This window comes from Rhincodon typus, chromosome 3 (assembly GCF_021869965.1).
Source record: "Rhincodon typus isolate 14 chromosome 3, sRhiTyp1.1, whole genome shotgun sequence".
NCBI classification, from domain to species: Eukaryota; Metazoa; Chordata; class Chondrichthyes; order Orectolobiformes; family Rhincodontidae; genus Rhincodon; species Rhincodon typus.
Genome location: NC_063334.1, coordinates 97830754 through 97850018, shown reverse-complemented (window position 1 = coordinate 97850018; position 19265 = coordinate 97830754). Strand labels below are relative to the sequence as shown.

The following is a 19265-nucleotide window of genomic DNA, read 5'->3' as shown; positions in this document are numbered from 1 at the left end:
GCACCATCTTCCCTGCTAGGCTCTCCGAACAATGAGTGGATCAGTTAACTTATTTTTGATTACAGGGTTTTTTTTTAAATTAAAAATGGCTAGGACAATGGAAATTTTCTTTTTTTGAATAGTCAGTGCCAAGAAATGATCCACCATCCCCTGACAAAGCGCAGATCTCAAGAAGCTTCTGATCACCCGCTAATTCCCGTGCACGGGGTGGGTGAGACGCTCAGCCAATCGGGGGTGAGATTTCCGCGTCTCTGCGCCATGGCAACCACATGCACGCCGGGAGCTCCATCCAATCCGCGCACAAGACGGTTCAACGTTGGTGTTGGAGGCTAAACCAATCAGGGTGGGCCTTGCTGGTCTGAGCCTCCAATAGTTTGGGCGGTTATTAGCGTGCGGTCCGTTTGAAACGGTTTAGGAGGGAGCACGGACGGAGGTAAGGAACGGCGGTCGGTGGACATGGTAAGGGTGGTCGCTGATTCAGTCACGGTGAAACTGAGCTCGGTTAAATCTCCTGGGTCCTTCATCTGAAGCTCGCAGTCCCGTTAACAATAAGGCGGCGGCGGTGGTGGCCGCGGGTCGAACTTCATTCCCGACGGTCAGGCCCAGTGTTCAAGCCGCCTGCTCCTTATGAAGCAAAAACTGAAAGATCTACGGCTGCTGTTAATCAGGAACAAAAACAAGTTGCTGGAAAAGCTCAGCGGGTATCATAGAATAGAATCCCTACACTGTGGAAACAGGCCTTTCGGCCCAACAAGTCCACACCGACCCTCAGAGCATCCAACCCAGCAGCATCTTGACTGCTTGCTTTTGTAAGATAGTAGGATATCTTAGACTCTGGTTGACGTAAAAACAGTTCCTTAATTTGATCTCCATCTACTACAGTTATACCTATTCACTTAATCTATAGGTGTCCTGATACAAATTTCCTTCTCATGAGTGGATTGTGCCTACATAGAAACTGACTTGTATTGAGGAAGTATGTTTTAGGTGAGCATGGAAGGTCTATGTGTTAACTTCTATGACTGACTATTAATATTTAATGCATGATAATTTTGCTGAATGAAAGTAAAATACTGGGATGATGGAAATCTGAAATAAATCAGAAAATGCTGGAAAACTCAGCAGGTCTGGCAGCATCTAGAGTGAAAAAGTTATTGGCTCTAGACCAATAAGACGTAACTGGAAAAGACTAATATTGGACTTGAAACATTAACTTTATTCTACTGTGTACAATTTTGGTCCGTGTATGTTTAAAAAGGTTATACTGGCATAGAAGGAGATTCAAAGTTGATTCCTGGGATGAAGGGGTTTACTTATCAAGGACAGGGTAGATATTGAGAAGATCTTTTGAATAAGAGATACTTACAGGATAAGGGGTTACTCATTTAGAAGTGAAATTTGAATTAATTTCTTTTCACAGATAGTAGTAATGTCTGAGGTTTTCTATCCTAGAGAATTGTGGATGCTAGATCACTGGAAGTATTTAAAGACAAGGTAGATAGACTTTTCAAATATCACGGATTGACAGCTATACTGAGCTGGCACAAAAATGGGGTTGATACCATGGGCAGATCAGTTGTGGTCTTGTTGACTGGTGGGGCAGACTTGAGAGGCTGAATGGACTTCTATTACTTGTGTTCTTAGTTCACTTGTGTCTTTCTGAGGAAGAGAATCTACGATCCTTGCCTTGTCTGGCCTACATGTTACTCCAGATCCTACAATGATGCGGTTCACTCTTAAGAGCCCTTCTCTAGCAAGCTAATCTGTTCTAGGGCAATTATGGATGGGCAATAAATGCCAATGATTCTCATTCCATTATATAATAAATTTAAAAACCTTTCCTAGTGATTCCTTGTTTAGTTACCATTAGTTTATTTTTGTCTGCTTACCTTCCCATAAGTTAGGATGTTTCACTGTTTGAAAGTTGCTATATAGATGTATCTTGATTGGCTTTCATGGAGAAAGATTAACATTATAAATTATGTTTTTTCTTAATGAAACCTGCTACCTGTGTTCTGGCACTACCTACATAATATCAGAACTGGAAGAAATATGCTGCTTCATGCTCTTAGTTTCAGAAGCTCTTAATAAGGTTCCTTAATGTAAAGAGTTGAAAATCTCAACTAATTTAGTAAGCATGTCAGTGGATTGACAAAGACTTTGGTGTGTTTTTAAAACTGTACAATTGTAAATGTAGCTGAAGTAAGATTGTCTGTTAGCAGCATGTTCTACTGAAGTAGTTTAAGTTTACATTAATTTATTCCGTTAGGATAAAATCAGAAGTAGCCAAACTCATACCATTTTGAGCTAGAAATTTGTCCTCAATGTGAAAATCGATATAATGTTAAGAAAACTCGTAACTTGACTAGACTTTTTAAAAAAAAAAACTAGACTTTGATTTTGGTGAGCTGGATCATGACCCTATTAAATTCCTTTGAAGTATTTACTTATTAAGGTTTTTTTAAAAAAGCTGTGCTCATTGTGCTGTAATTTTTGAAGAAAATACCCTTAAAGAATAGGTTTGGATTCACACTTCGTACATCCTTTTAAATGGCAATGTATGTAGAATAGGGGAATTGTCTCTCGTGAGCCATCTTATTGTGTCTGTGATTGCAAGAAGTATGTTAACATAATATCTGTTGGGGGAGGGTGGCTCAGGTTAAATTTGAGGTCAGGAAGATTAATACTTCGCAGATCAGAAGAAGACTGAAATAGTAAACAGATATTATTGAAATTGTATTGATTTTATTGTTTCTCTTCTGGGCCTAGGTTAGTACTCAGAAAAAAATTGATTGCTTTCTCTTGTGCAGATGTCCTCTGATGAAGAAAGGATTTCCAGCCCTGTACTGCCCAAAGATTCAGATCGAGGTAGTTCAGTTTCTTCTGGTCTACAGGTAGGGAAGTGGAATTTCATTTTTGAGTACCTAAAGATAAACATAATTAAACATTTTAAATATTTAAAAAGAATAGGTGTTTGGTAGCGCAGGTTTTGTGTATTGCTTGGGGAGAAAAAGCGCATTTTGTTTCAGCACTATTACTTGTTCATACAATGTGCATGGCACTGGCAAGGCCAGCTTTCATTGCACAAAGATTAGCTAAGAGTCAACCACATGGTAGTGAGTATTGAGCTGCAGGTAGGCCAGACCAGGTAAGCACATTAGTGAATCGGATTTTTTTAGCAATAGTAGACGGTGCCTACATTGTCCCCATTAGCTTAGCTTTTTATTACAGATTCTGTTACCTGTGTCCTTCTGTTCTTCAAGTTTTAATTACCCATCACCCCTGCCACTTTGACTCATTCTGCATAGTAGCAATGTGAAACAGCTAGCTTAGCCTGTTGCTCAAACTTTCGAGAAACATTATCCTGAATCTAAGTTTAAATTGGGCACTTTCAGAACAAAAAAAGACATTCTGCCTATTGTGCAGACCAGGAATGTAATATACAAATTTTGATGCTGGTGTGGAGCTGGGCATGTAGTCTGTACGTCCCAAAGTCTGGCCAATTGTGTCAAATAACCTAGCACTTCTGTTTGCAACAGCCTGCGCAGTGTCTAAACCCTGTCTGACAATAGATGTTCTGGACAACATTTGCTAAATAATACGAGTCAGCAATAAATTTCACTGGCAGCCCATTCCGGATTGTCAGTCAGGCTCGCCCCAAGGAAGAACATGTACACTCACTACACCTGTTTCAATTCAACAGAATAGGACCTTTAGAATTTAGGCAAAGCATTAACCAATCCAAGTGATCCAGCCTTGTTTAAAATTTAAACAAAATTTAGCAGTTACCAGTCGTGCTTCATAAAGCACTACTTTCTCCACAACAATGCCTCTGCCAACCAATCAGCACTGTCCTTAGTCATTAACGCCAGTTTTGACAGGGTGGATATGGAGATAATGTTTCCACTCATAGGAGAAGCAGGAACCATTGGGTCACTGTTTAAGAAGGTGTTCCTTTTAGTGGATACTACTTTTTTCTTTATTCATTCATGGGATGAGGGCATCACTGGCTAAGCAGCATTTATTGCCCATCTCTAATTGCCCAGAGGACAGTTCAGAGTCAACCACATTGCTGTGGGTCTGGAGTCACATGTAGGCCAGACCAGATAAGAATGGCAGTTTCCTTCCTTAAAGGACATCAGTGAACCGGATGGATTTTTCCTGACCATTGACAATGGATTCACAATCATCATTAGATTCGTAATTCCAGATATTTATTGAATTCAAATTCCACCATTTGCCATGGCGGGATTTGAACCCTGGTCCCCAGAATGTTATCTGAGTCTCTGGATTAACAGTCCAGAGATAATACCACTAGGGCATCGTCTCCTACAAAGTGCATTTGGTGTTGGTGAACCCACGATGCTGCCGAGCAGGAACCTGCTTGATACCACATGTAGAATGGCAACATTTTAAAAGAAACTGCTTTTCCAATCAGGGGTCAAACACTGCCTTGATGTCAGGAGCGATCGCTCTCCCCTCCCCTCCAGCAGAATTTTGTCAGGGGCAAATCCTTGCAGTATCTTCAGTCATGTCTCAATATCACATGCAATAAATCAAATTCTCTGGATACTGGCAGGTGCGTGATACTGAGGTGAAGTACAGGGTTCACATATCAGTGAGGGTGGGGTTATTTGCAGAGATATGCCTCTGGTTAGTTGTTTCATTGTCCATCATCGTGATAGGATGTGGCAGAACTGCAGAGCATGAATTTGATCTGTTGGTTTTGGACCTGCTTGGGTCAATCCATCATTTGCTGGTTATGCTGTTTGAAATGCCAGTAGTACTGTTAGTTTCTTGATTCCAGTTCGCTCAGTTTTCCTTTTTATTGTTGACGGATTTAAGACTGTTTGTTCCCCTTGGCATCCTCCCTTCCTCTTTTATTACCCTCCCCACCTTATTTGTTTTGAAGTCAACCTCGGTCTGTCCTCTCCATCCAAACTTGCTTCAACATTCCCCTTTGCTGCCTCCCTATGATTAGACGAATTTCTTCTTTCAGAATTTTGTCATTCTACATCTAGTGTTTGCCCATTCCACAGTTCTCTGGTATACCCCTGACCAGTTTTCAGGATCACTGGGGCTTTTGAGGACTGAATTTGCCAACCAGCCCTACTTATTTTGAGTGCTGCTTGCAATGATGCACCCATAAACATTAATTGCCTCTGCCATTTACACACAGTAGCAACAGTGTGTACCATCTGTAAGATATGCTGCAGAAATTCACCGAGACTCTTTGGAAAGCACCTTACTAACCTGTGACCACTTCCATCTAAAAGGATAAGGGCAGCAGATACATGGAAGCATGGCCCTTCTGAGCCACTCACTATCCTGACTCAAAATTTCTTCAGTGTCACAAAGATAAAATCCTGCAACTCTCTCCATAACAGCACTTTGATGTTCTGAGGGTAAAGCGAGTGCAGTGGTTCAAGATTGCCATCACTACCACCACCACCACTTCAAGGGGAATTTGTAATGGGAAATAAAGGCTGACCTAATCTGTGATGCCTACATCCCATCAACGTGGCTCAGTGGTTAGCGCTGCTGCCTCAGCGCCAGAGACCCGGGTTCGATTCCACCCTCGGGCGACTGTGTGGAATTTGCAGATTCTCCCCCTGTCTTTGGGTTTCCACTGGGTACTCTGGTTTCCTCCCACAGTCTAAAGATGTGCAGGTTAGGTGGATTGGCTGTGCAAAATTGTCCATAGTGTCCAGGGATGTATAAGTTAGGTGGATTAGCCATGGCAAATACAAGGTCACAGGGATAGGGTAGAGGAATGGGTCTGGGTGGCATGCTCTTCAGAGGATCGGTGTGGACTTGTTGGGCCAAATGGCCCGTTTCCACACTGAGGCTTCTGTGATTGTGTTTCCCAACTTATTACTATGGATGGATCTTTTAACTTTGACAAGAGTGGCAAAACTGTAAAAGACAACATTGTTCAGATTCCTAGCAGATGGCCAACCTGCATTTGCTGAGGTTGCAAATTCCATCTCCATGGTAAAGAGCATGTTATTGTAATATTATATTGACATCTAGTTTTGAAATATTTAAGCAACTATATCATCCAAGACCGGAAGTGGATTGCCTAGTCCACTGAGTATTTCCAATACCTGGAATATTCTGCTTTTATAATTAAAGTTAATTGTGCTGTAAGTTTTTATTTTCTATTGTGTGCTGATGTGGTTACTTTGGAAAAAAAATAGAATTTTCTATGACTTTATGGCACTAAATGTGTTTTTTATCTGCCTGTAAGGATGAGTATGAAGAGCTCCTACGTTATGCAGTAGTAACTCCAAAGTGGGTTTCTGATTCCCCCAAACAATCACATTGTGTAACAAGACTTTCAACAGGCAACAGAGGTTCCAATGCAGTGCCAGATGACCAATCTCCTCAGCATTTTGCAGGTGAAGCCTAATTATTTCAAATCAGATTTTGAGAGGTCCTGTAAATATGGTCCACGTGCTTTTAAAACTGCTTCAACTAAAATAAGTTAAACTTCCTCCTAAATTTTAGACAGCTCCTGTTTCTTCTTAAATTATTATTGTTTTGAACCAGATATTAACAATCACTGATTTTAATCTGATCAGAAAATGTACAAATTTGGTTTATTCAGCTTCCCCATAAAGTCCTGGTGTCAGTCCTGATTTGGTGATAAACTCAGTTTTCTGCCTCATAACGATGTTATGCACAAATTTTAAATATTTATTCTAGGGAGACATTGTAATGCTAAGAGGTTTTCACACTTGTTGAGATGCTGTTTTTCAGATAAGTTACTTGGCCCCTTTATGGTGAGGATAGATGGAAAAAAAATTTGCATTTAATTCTCCTGGCCACCCTTTCTCTCTAACATTTATTAGCTTCATACTCTCTGATAATTTCCTTCTGTTTGTGGTATCTTGCTTTATTCACTTTGATTACCCTGTCTGCCTACAATACAGTTGTGACTCCACTTCAGCATTCATTAATTGACTGTAAAGCATAATATCATGTATGGCACTATGTAAATATGTTCTTCAGTCTCACAATCAAAGTTTGTCATAGTACAGTAAAGAGAGAGAATAACTTGCGTAGCTGTGCTTTAAGAAATAATTCTACTGCATAATTACTTTAGGAAGTTCTTGGGGTTTACCCAAGAACCACATCCTCTGCTGTCTTTGTGTAAGTCGAGAGTGCATGTGCTGTCTCTTATCTTCACCTTGAAAGGTGAATAACTTGTTGGAATGGAATAACCAATTCTGGTGATGGAGTAAACTGCTGAATCAGGTTCTAATGAAATTCCTGTACAGTACACTCTTCTGACTTATTTAAAATGTCATCCTCTGCCTACGGATGACCTCCATCATCAAGAACAAAGGTTTTTATTTTCACGCTGCAGGTTTTAGGCAAGGGTTATTATCCATAAATTGACTTCTTTAGCTAATTGTTCAGTGATCTTTGCAGTTCTGAACTTTCTGCGACAAAGATACTTTTTCTCTCCCTTAAATCTAACATATAAGCAAGGAACAAGAGTAAGCCACTGGACCACTTGAGCCTCTTCTGCCATTCAATAACATCACAGCTGAGCTGATTTTAACCTCCATTTTATATTCTTGCATGTTCCTGATAATCTTTCGTCCTTTTAGTAATCAAAGAAGCTACTTAACTCAGCACGGTGGCTCAGTGGTTAGCACTGCTGCCTCACAGCGCCAGGGACTTGGGTTCAATTCCACCCCTTGGCGACTGTCTGTGTGGAGTTTGCATGTTCTCCCTGTGTCTGTGTGGGTTTCCTCCGGGTGCTTTGGTTTCCTCCCACGGTCCAAAGATGTGCAGGTTAGGTGGATTGGCCATGCTAAATTGCCCGTCGTGTTGGGATGGGTCTGGCTGGGATGCTCTGAGGGTCGGTGTGGGGCCGAAGGGCCTGTTTCCATGCTGTAGGGATTCTATGATCTTGATGTTTCCGAACACATACTTTGTCCTCTGTCCTTATTGCTGATATATCTGCAGACTGATGTCATTACAACATAGTAGTTTCACACATTCAATGGTTAAACTTGGAACAGCTTTGCTGTGCAAAACTTAGGCAAAGATGAAAAAATATTTGCAACCTGCCTCTGCTACCCAAATATATCTTGCTTCACAATGGAAAGGTATCAGAATGACAAAAGTATGCATTTCAAGGTATTGGAATGTGAAATGAGCTTCTTTCAAAGAACAGAGATTACCTTCTGTAGGTATATTCTGACGTTTTAAAAAAGCCTGATGTACTAATTCAAGTTGGAAAATGATACAGAAGATTTTGCCTGTTAACCATGTAAATATTTGCCATTCAAAATAGCGATAGCGTACATATCACAAGAAATTTTACTAGAAAGTTCAGTTTATGTAAATCATACATGTCATCTTTAATACTTGCAGCACCAGATGAGTACCCATGACTGCAACATGAGCATGACTACTAACATTTCCTACATGCTTCTGGTTTATTCAGATACTGCTTTATCAGAACTGAACCTGTCCAAGTTACTTTCAATAATGGCGTCAATGGCAATTTTCATCTTACCAGCCCTCCTTTTTTGTCTTCTTTAAGCTTTCTGCTGAAGTGTCTTGAAAATTTAAAATATTTCTTTTCCTAGTCAATAGAGCCTAGCTATTCCAATGGCCAAAAACTTGTTGGCGCAGCCTAGGTTGTGTAGCATTCCTAACACTGCAAACTCTGAGGGCATTGCCTCGGAATTAAAAATGTCCATTAGGCAATTTCCCTTCAAGTAGAACCCTTCGAAAAGCCCTATTAAAGTCCAAATAGGGAGGGTTTGAACTGAGGGATCATCACAGAAGAAGAACAAATTGCTGAACCAAAGCAAGAAGCAGAAAATCATAGGAACAGATCAGTAAAGCTGTAAATGTGGTAAAGAGAAGAGAAATTGAGTGACTGCAGTGTGGCACACGCACCCAGAGTGACTTACTCATCACTTCCTATTTATAAATTAAGCAATGCTACATTTGTGGGTCAAGCTATTTAAGGGAAGGTTTTTCCCTGTGGGGGTGTGCCATGTGTTGACTACCTTTGCTGGATTCCTGGTGCCAATGTAATTGACTCTTGAATTCAGTCGGTGGTGGGCTTTGCTCACAAACAATGGTGAATTGCTAAGTATGTTTAAGTCGTCTTTTTTAAAAGGGTAAAGATTTTAAACATTTGTGTACTGAAAATATATTAAACACAAATGAACCAACATACAGAAGTTTGATCAGCTTGATACTAGCCATTAATTGTGTTTTGTCTTTGTGGTTCATCTTTTTCAACAAGTGATAATAATCCAGATCTGTTACTTTTTTCCCATTTTGAAGCCAGTATTTAAAATCTTCAGTTTGGGTGGTTGGGGCTGTGTCCAGTGTGTTTGCTTCACCCCTTCACAAAGCTTCCCAATTCCAGTATTTCCCTAGATTGGTTTCAGTGCCCGATTTCAGATGCCCATGGATTTTATGCGAATTCACTTAGTTGAAGACTTTTAAGATTACATTAGTGATTTCAGGTATTCTGACCTTCTATGACCAGATCCACATAGTATGCAAATTTTTTTCTTTAATGAGTTATACTTTTGGTGGATTAGATGCCACAGCTTGGGTGAGTGTGCAAGCATTTCTGCTTTAGAATCGAAGCCGAATAGATATTGTTTCGATACAATACAGAGATGACCCTGCACCCAACTTCCCCGAAAGTGCTTCAATACAAGAGTAGGGTGGTCCAGAACCAGGGGTCTCAGTCTAAGGATATGGAATGTTTCATTTGGGACTTGGATTAAGAGAAATTTATTCATTCAGAGATTGGTGAGCCTATGGAATTTTTTTGCCACAAAGTGATTAAGTCAAAGCATTAAATATCCTGAAGGAGACGGACGTAGTTCTTGATTCTAAAGGTGTTGAAGGGTATGGGAAGAAAGCAGGAGCAGGGTACAGAGTTGGATGATCAGCTCTGATCACGTTGAATGGTGGAGCAGGCTTGAGCCAAATAGTCTTCTACTGCTCCTATATTCTGCTTTTGTGGTAAGACTACATCTGGCTGGAATTACTAGATTGTATTATGAGCAAAAGCTAGACAGGCTAAGCCTGTATCCTTGAGTTTAGAAGAGCTAGAGGTGACTAACTACAAGACCCTGAGGGAGTTTGATCGGGTGGGTGTGGAAAGGCTGGTTTCTCTTGTGGGAGAATCTATGACTAGGGGTTGTAGCTTAAAAGTAAGGGGTCATCCATTTAAGACATGTAGAATAAATTTTCACTCCAAGGGTGGAGTCTTTAGAATTCCCTTCCTCAAAAGGCAGTGGATGCAACTCTTCAAATATTTTTAAAGCAGAGGTAGGTAGATCTTTGAGTATTAAAGGGATGGGAGATTATCCGAGATATGCAGGAATGTAGAGCTGAGGTTAAAATTGGGTCAGCCATGATCTTATTGAAGGGCCGAGTGGCCCACCCTTTTGTTCATGTTAAAAGGGAAAATTGCCAATTTCTCCACTAAGTTGTTTCACTTTGAATATTCAAAGTTAGATTAAATGATGACAATAGTGATTAATTCCAAGAAACTAGAAAACAAACTTCTGCTGAACTATGAATGAGCTTGCACACTACCACTTCCGCACCATATATTTGATTAGTTTGGCCTTAAGGGAAAAGGAGGTTTTGCTTTCTGCTGTTATTTTTAAATGGAGCTTCTTTTAGTATTATACCTGTTACATTCGCTGGAATCAATCACTACTATTTTGTTTGCTACAATGTATATAGAATGCCAGTAGTTTGTGAATTTAACACTTGAATTGATGTTCAAGTAGGTGCAACTTTAGAAGAAAGACATGAAAATGCTTTCAGACAGCAGACTGCAGACATACAAATGGTCTCCGACAAACCTGATGCAGCAACAGTAAAAAAACTACCAGAAGGTATAAATTCAAAGAAATTTTGGTCCTTTGGGGAAAGAGGAGTGGATCTAGTTGGACAACTGTCTTATTCAAGAAACTGGGATTTGGGACTGATTTCTTCTGTGCTGTATCATTCTGCAAGATAGACTTCTGATATGATCATAGTATTTGAACTGAACTATTACTGTAATATAGTGTATTGTTTGCAAAAATGTTAACTTTGGGGCAGCTGGATTTAAAGATGATTTTACACTTGCAGGCTGTGGGAAGCCTGTTACATTTTGAAACATACTTGGGTTTGTTCAAGTCTTTATATTCAAAAAACTTACACATTCAGGATCATTTAATAATAATAAATGCAAAAGAGTGTGCGTGCTGGAAATCTGAAATAAAAAAAAATGTCTAGAAGAGTCATACTGGACTCCGAAACATTTAACTCTGTTTTTCTCCCCACAGATGCTGCCAGACCTGTTGAGTTTCTGCAGCATTTTTATTTTTGTTTTATAGTTATCACAAACTGATCACTTAAATATTCTGAAATTTGGGACTCACTTTTTGTAGTCTCCAAAATATCTAGGAGAAAGCAGCAAATGCTAAGCAAGTGGGGTTTTAAGGCTTTTATAAGCGTACTACGTAGACGCTAGATCTGGACGTTAGTATGTTCTTTCAAAACAATGTATCATTCCATTAGTTTCAATGTATTTTTTTGTACATTTTATGCTGATTGGGAATAAGTGGAGCGTAACATTTGGTTAGGTCTTCAGGCCTTTGCAGCTAACTTTAGAATAACGATGTGACTAAATGTCATGATTGTATTAAATGGTGGAGCAGGCTTAACAGTTGTCAAATATCCGTGTTGAAGATTTCATTTGAAGGAAAAATTGGGGGCCTCAATCATATTTAATGTGAGGTACAAACAATGTGAAAGGCACAGAGGGCGCAGAATTTCTGAACTGCATTCAAAAGGGCTATTTTAAGCAGCATGTAACCAGTGCAGTGAGAGATTTAGTCTTTGGAAATGTAGCTGAGTAGGTGAATGAAGTAGTGGTGGATGACCATTTTACAGATGGTGATCCTGATATGGTTGGATTTAGCATCATTGGTGGAAGGCAAAAGTGGATTATCAGGAAGGTATACTTTATGAATTTAAGAGATAATCTGGCAAAAGTGGGCCAAATGCTACAGCTAACTGAAGGGAAACCAGTGGGAGATATTCAAAAGGGAGGTGCCATATGCACAGTATAGACTTCTGTCTACTCAGAGAGATTGATACTGCCATATCTAGAGTCCCCGCTTACAAAGAAGCGCATTATGCAAGACAAAGCAGAAAAATAGAACTTGTAATTGAGAAAATATGCACGCACACCTGGCGCCTTTCCTGGCAGTCTAGTGGTTAGGATTCAGCGCTCTCACTGCCGCGGCCCAAGTTCGCTTCCTGGTCAGGAAATGCAAGTATTGCTCTGCTACTTTTTGGAGGCGGCATGGTGGCTCAGTGGTTAACACTGCTGCCTCACAGCACCAGGGACCCAGGTTCGATTCCACCCACAGGCACTCTGTGGAGTTTGCATGTTCTCCCCTTGTCCGCGTGGGTTTCCTCCGGGTGCTCCGGTTTCCTCCCACAGTCCAAAGATGTGCAGGCTAGGTGGATTGGCCATGCTAAATTGCCCATAGTGTTCAGGGATGTGTAGATTAGGTGGGTTATAGGGGGATGGGTCTGGGTGGGATGTGCTGAGGGTCAGTGTGGACTTGTTGGGCCGAAGGGCCTGTTTCCACACTGTAGGGATTCTGATTGTAACAATCTCAATAAAAATAATTCTCTTGGAAGCGTAGAGTATAGCAAGTATGGAGGTGAGCTGCAACAAAATATTGGCTTTTAAAATTGAGGAAGTTCCAAATATGCTTAATGAGAATGTTTAAGAGCAGGACTAATCTTGAGGGTTGGCTGTATCAGAGATGTACATCATAACTTGTGTCGTGGATGCAGAAAATGAGAGCAAGTTTCTAAATGAGTTGCACAATGTGAAATTTTGGACAAAATAGGCATAATGTGAAGTGAAATAATGGAGCCAGTGACCTCTTTGAAAGTGGAGTAATCACTAGTGCTGGATGTATGGTATTCTAAGCTGTTAAAAGAAGCTAGGGAGAAAGTGGAGGGTGGTGGGCACCTGGAACGCGTTGCCAGCAGAGATGGTAGAGGCGGGCATGATAGCGTCATTTAAGATGTATCTAGACAGTTAATTGAATGGGCAAGGAGCAGAGGGATACAGATCCTTGGAAAATAGGTGACCGGTTTAGATAGAGGATCTGGATCGGCGCAGGCTTGTAGGGCCAAAGGGCCTGTTCCTGTGCTGTAATTTTCTTTGTTCTTTGGCTCATATTTCAAGGATCATTTTCCAAATTGATACAGGCAAGGTATCAGAGGATTTGGAGCTCTGCATACCATTATTCAAAAAGGACACGAGGGATAGACCAAGTAATTGTAGGCTTGTCGGTCTGACCCTAGTGGACAAATTATGGGAATCATTATTGAAAGACCAGATTAACTGATATTTGGAGAGTTGTGGGTTATTCAGTGATATTCAGCATGGGAACATAGTGTCTCACATCTTCAAAAACTTCAATTAAGTTAGTAACAAGGGCAATTGAGTGTAATGCGGTGGATGTCAGCTACATGGATTTTAGCAAGGAGTTTGACAATGCTCCCGCATGGTAGACTGGAAAAATTTAATTCTGTGGGATAGGGGAAATGTGACGAGTTTGATCCAAAATTGGCTCGGTGACATGAAGTAAATGGTAATACTGTCTAGATGTTTATGGAAAGCGGTTTCAGTGGTGTTACTGAGGGCTCAATTTTGGGTCCCTTGTGTGTGGCATGTATTAATGGGAAGCCTGAATGGAAAATGTACTGACGCAAAAATTGTCCGGGCAGTTTAGTGGAAGGGATGGCTGTCAACCATAGGACATCATGATTTGGTTGAGTCCGTGGAAAAGTGGCAATAGAATTCAATCTGGACAAGTTGGAGGGTCTGTGGGGTGGTGGGTGGGGGAGTGCGGGGGGAAGGGGACAAGGTGTTGGGGAGAAGACACTTCTTGAAAGGAGTTGCTAGAATTTGTTTGTTTCAGGCAAAACCCTAAAGTCATTTAACAGGAACCGAGATCTGCCCCTAAAGTTCTATAACCTGCAAGAGTATGGACTCGGGGCCATTTTAATTCTGTTCAAATTTGGGAGTGTGTTTAATTCACCATTTGAAAGGAGTGATAATTACCAAAATATTTGGCTTGATTGCTTGAGTTTTCATGTGACTGAGCACTCTGAGGACTTTGGTTTACGGTTAGATGGCCTGAATATTGTGCACCATCATCACTCAGACCTGTTGTCAATTTCTTTGTCTTTGCAAGCCTCCAATCAGTTTCCAGCTGTGCTTTGCTCCACTATTGAGTATCAAATTTTACCCACCTTCAAACCCCACACTCGAATCTCCAGACTTTGATTTCCACTGTCTTTGTGGAATTGGTGAGGTTCAACTAAAAATAATTGTTTAACTGACTGTAATGTGGTATTCTCCATCTTTTTGTCTTCCTTGACCTCTGCAGTCATGGAGTGGTTGACCACTATATCCTTCCAACAGTGTTTGTTTTTCTTCCACTTTCTAGCAGTGTGCACTATCTCTTATTTGTCATCTTCATTGGGTTAACACTGGAGCCAATTTGACTGCCTCAATGTCCCTAAAACAAGAAAAAAAAAATGAACAGCCAGGTAATTTGATTGAAGTGGTTTTGATTTAAGAAACGTTGGTCTAAATACTAGAGAATTCCCCTCATTTAAATTGGATTGAGCAAGTTGTGCATCCCCCTGAACAAACAGTTTTAAACTCTTAATGTTCTATATTTGAAATGTGCCGTAATATCATCCAATTCTAAGCTACTCCATTTCAAAAGTTTTATTTTAGTTTAATGAGAACTTTTATTCACTCGAGGGATGAGGGTGTTGCTGGCTAAGCCAGCATTATTGCCCATCTCCGAGGGTGATTAAGAGTCAACCAAATTGCTGTGGGTCTGGTGTCACATGTAGGCAGACCAGACAAGGATGGCACGGAGACAGTAAATATTGCAGGTGCTGGAAGCTAATGTCCATAAATGTGGAGCTGGAAAAGCGCAGCTGCTCGGACAGCATTCGAGGAGCAGGGAAGTCAACATTTTGGGCCGATAACCTTCTTCAGGACTGGGGAGGGGGAGGGAAGCCCAGAAATAGAGGGAGGGGAGTGGGCCTGGGAGGAGGATAGGTGAGATGAAGGTAGGTGGATACAGGTAGGGAGTTATTGTGGTTGGTCAGTGGGAAGGATGGAGTGGATAAGTGAGTCAGAAGATGTTGGGGGAAGAGAGATTTTGAAGCTGGTGAAGTCTATATTCATGCCATTGGGCTGTAAGCTCCCAAGGCGGAATATGAGGTATTGTTCCTCCAATTTTTGTTTGGCCTCACTCTGACAGTGGAGGAGGCCAAGAACAGACAAGTCACTAGGGGAGTGGGAGGGGGTGTTAGAGAGGATGTTAAAGTGGATGGCAACCAGAAAGTTGGGTTGATTGCTCCACAAACCAGTCCCCAAGTCTACGTTTGGTCTCCCTGATATAGAGGAGACCACACGGGGAGCAACGGATACAGTTAGATGAGGTTAGATGAAGTGCAGATGAATCTTTGCCAGATCTGGAAGGATTGTTTGGGGCCTCGACAGAGGTGAGAGGGGAGGTGGGGGGCAGGTGTAGCACCTCCTGTGGTTGCAGAGAAAGGTACTGGGTGTAGTGGGGAGTGTGGAGCTGATGAGGGAGTCATTGAATGAACGGTCCTGTGGAAAGTGGACGGGCTGGGGAGGAAAATATTCTTTCATTGGTGGGGTCTGATTGTCAGTGGCAGAAATATTGGAGGGTGATGCGTTGTATTCAGAGGTTAGTGGAATGTGAGGACCAAGGGCACTCTATCCTTATTGTTGGGGGGGAAGAGAGTTTGAGGGCAGAAGCACGGGAAATGAGGAAGATGCGGTTGAGGGAAGCTTTAATAACAGATTGGGAAACTGTAGTCTCTAAAGTGGAAGATATCTGGGAAGTCCTAGAGCAGAACACCTCACCCTGGGAGCAGATGGAAAAATTGAGTATAGGATAGAATTTTTGCAGGAGAGTGGATGAGAGGAGGTGTAGTTGAGGTAATTGTGGGAATCAGTGGGTTTGAATTGGATGTCAGTGGGGAGTCGGTTACTAGAGATGGAGACGGAGAAGTGAAATGGTCCAGGTGAATCTGAGGGTGCGGTGAAAGGTATTGGCAAAGTTGATGAACTGTTCAAGCCCCTCGCAGGAGCACGGGGCAGCACCAATGCAGTCATCAATATAGCGGAGAAAGAGGTGGGAATGGTGTTGGTGTGTTGAAGAGGGACTGTTCCACGAATCTCAAGAGGCAGGCCTAGCTCGGGCCCATGCTGGTGCCCAAAGCCACCCCTTTGGTTTATAGGAAGTGAGAGGAATCAAAGGAAAAATTGTTGAGGGTGAGAACCAGTTCAACCAAGCGAATGAGTGTGTCTGTGAAGGGGGACTGGGTGGGCCTAGGGGAGAGGAAGAAGTGAGGGGCTTTTAGGCCATTCTCGTGAGGGATGCAAGTGTAGGCGGACTGAACGTCTGTGGTGAAGATGAGGTGTTGGGGGCCAGCTTTGGAAAAGGTAGAGAGTGTGTGTTGTGTCCCGAACATAGGTGGGGAGTTCCTGGACCAAAGGGGAAAGAACAGAGTCGATAAGAGATGAGTGTCGTGGGGCAGGAGCAAGCAGAGACAATGGGTCAACTGGGGCAGTCTGGTTTAATGGATCGTGGGTAGGAGAGAGTTCTCCAACCCCGCACCACCCGTTTCTATCAGATTGGAGGCTGTGGACATGCGATCTCCTGAGGTGATGAGGTTGTTGATGGTCTGGGTGATCAGAGGTGGACTCTTGATTGAGGGGATGGTAGGAGAAGGTGTCGAGAGTTGGCGTCTGGCCTCAGTGATGTAGAGGTCAGTTTGCCATGCTACCACTACCCCATCCCCCCTCTGTCTGCATTAGTGGTCCAAATGGGTTTTTCCAACAATCGACATTGGTTTCATGATCATCATTAGACTCTTAATTCCAGATTTTTATTGAATTCACATTCTACCACTGCCATTTAGTTAGCTCATTTAATCTTGTATCATGTATCAAGCTATTACTGAAATGATAAGGGGTGCATTTCATCGAACTTGGCCATTTTGTGACTAACTATTCCCCTGTATTGTGCTCCCATAGCCAAATGCTGGGATGTCCTTTATTTGCAAATGTATTTTTCATTTAAATTTTCCAGAAAAATAACTTTGATAAAAGCCTGATTATATAACAATCAAGCAGTCGGTTTCATTCATCTTCTGGAGCTCTTGTTAATGTCTTTGACATCAATATATACCAGTTCTGGCACGTGGCATTTAAATTCCAGATCATAGCATAGATCAGCCCATTGAAATAGTATTATAGTGGAGAATAATGTAGAGATTATGGTAGATGATTAGACTTGTTACCAGAGCTTGCAATTGTAGATTTGTACCAATGGGCAAAAGAAGCAAGAAAAGGTTTTGTCTGCAACGAGAGATCGGGTTGGAATCTAACCAAAAGGAAAAGAATGGATTGGTTCGTGGGCCTAAACATCTCTTCCTAAGTTTTCTTGTGTCCTTGAGGTTGTGTTCAATAATCTTGACTTTCCTCCACTGGTACATTTGTAGTATGGGCGTCTGTTGACTAAATCCATACTGTTCCAGTATTTTTTGAAACTTTAAATTGGTTAAAGCTGTTTGACTGTTTCATTGGTGTTTTTTTAGGGGTTCATGCTCATAGTTAACTAATATCGGTAGTTGAAGATTTGCAAGTAATTTTAGTTTACAGAGTTTAAAAAGCAGCAGTTTAATACGATGCATGCTTTTAATTGAATAAAGTGTACAGCTGTGACAGTTGTGGATGACTTACTGATATCACACGACAAGCAGATAGTTGGCACAGAATGTTTTGGTTTAATTGAAGTGGCGGGGGCAGCATCCTGTTCTCTAGCCAAGGGTATTGGGAAATACTTCCCTCCAGTCTTCCTCCTCTACTTCTGGCCCATTTTCTGTCTCTGATGAGAACTGCTGTCTACAAAGTCTGTATTACTGCCCTCAGAATTTTCCTGTAGCCAAACCACTTGTTATATCATTTTTCTAGGGCAGAAATCATGCCCTGTGTCGATCAATTTTGAATTCTTTTGGCCAGTGACCAAAGGACAGCACCTTGTGGTGTTGGATGATTGTTGTCCCCTTACCCGCCTTCATCTAAGGTTTAGATTACCATTCGTCTTTCTCAGGATCTACTATTTATTTTCAATAATAAGGTATCAAATTGTTGATGCTAGTTCAATGGAGATTGTGGCCACTGTTTTTGTAATTCTTCCCTTTGTTTTCATATGTTAGATTTTTTGAATGTTAAGTACTATGTAATAGCTGTTAAATGAAATCTCATGTTACACAGTAAATATCGTTTTTAAGGGATCCTGATATTCAACAATAGGAATTTAAATACAGATTATAATTGTCTTTTATCTTGGTTATGATCTGTATTGTATAATGTCTGTTTAACATTTTACTAATTATGACATCCATTATGATGTGTTTAACAATTATGATGTCACTATGAAGTTTACATTTGATAAATAGTGAGATTCTCTTAAGGCATGCCCAGTGGATTTTTTTTGGTTGTTGGCTGTATATTCCTTCTATATGTATTGTTAGATTACTAGTTCCCAGTAATATTGCAGTGGCATTTCTACTGTATTGAAATTTTGAGTAAAAAAGTTTACTGTTATTTGGAAACTTCAATTTGGATATATAATCAAAATGATGGGTCGTTTTAAGGACTAAATCTTGTGTATGGCACTCAATTCATATTCATAAACAGATTTAGGTACACTTTTTTTCATGTATGGACCATCCATTGCACATTCATACCAGATTTTCTGATTCCATTTTACAGACCAGGAAGTTCATCATAGGACTCCTGCTTTATCTGTTTCAAATACAGATTTGCCTGTTGGACCACTTACTTTTTCCAAAAGAACTTCTTCGCATTTGCTGGTTTCCAGAAAACCTGAAATGTCTGATCCAGTATGTCAGTTATCTATTCCAGCTGAGAATCTGGACAAGGTAGAAAATATACTCAACACTGCCAGTGACCAACTCAAGGTCAGTAAAATTAATTGAATTTATTATTGGCAGCATGTTCAATGATCAATTGGTTAAAGAGGAATTATTAGTTTGAAAAAAAACAGTTGTTTTTAGTGTGTCAGCCTTGACTATGGAATGAAGGAATTCCAGAG

General features: G+C 41.0%; 1 protein-coding gene across 1 annotated transcript; it reads left to right on the top strand.

Annotated features, from left to right (window-relative positions):
• Positions 1-431: 431 nt before the first annotated feature.
• LOC125481888 (centrosomal protein POC5-like) lies at positions 432-19149 on the top strand. Its single transcript, XM_048593820.1, has 5 exons — positions 432-459; positions 2811-2894; positions 6251-6401; positions 10797-10904; positions 18923-19149. Exons 1-5 carry the CDS (start codon positions 457-459, stop codon positions 19147-19149), a joined length of 573 nt encoding a protein of 190 aa, XP_048449777.1. The 5' UTR covers positions 432-456.
• Positions 19150-19265: the final 116 nt, after the last annotated feature.

Bases quoted from the DNA above. Each gene is read 5' to 3' on its own strand.
- LOC125481888 (XM_048593820.1), top strand. The intron at 6,402-10,796 runs GTGAAGCCTAAT...ATGTTCAAGTAG, and splicing joins ATCTCCTCAGCATTTTGCAG to GTGCAACTTTAGAAGAAAGA. The intron at 10,905-18,922 runs GTATAAATTCAA...TCCATTTTACAG, and splicing joins AGTAAAAAAACTACCAGAAG to ACCAGGAAGTTCATCATAGG.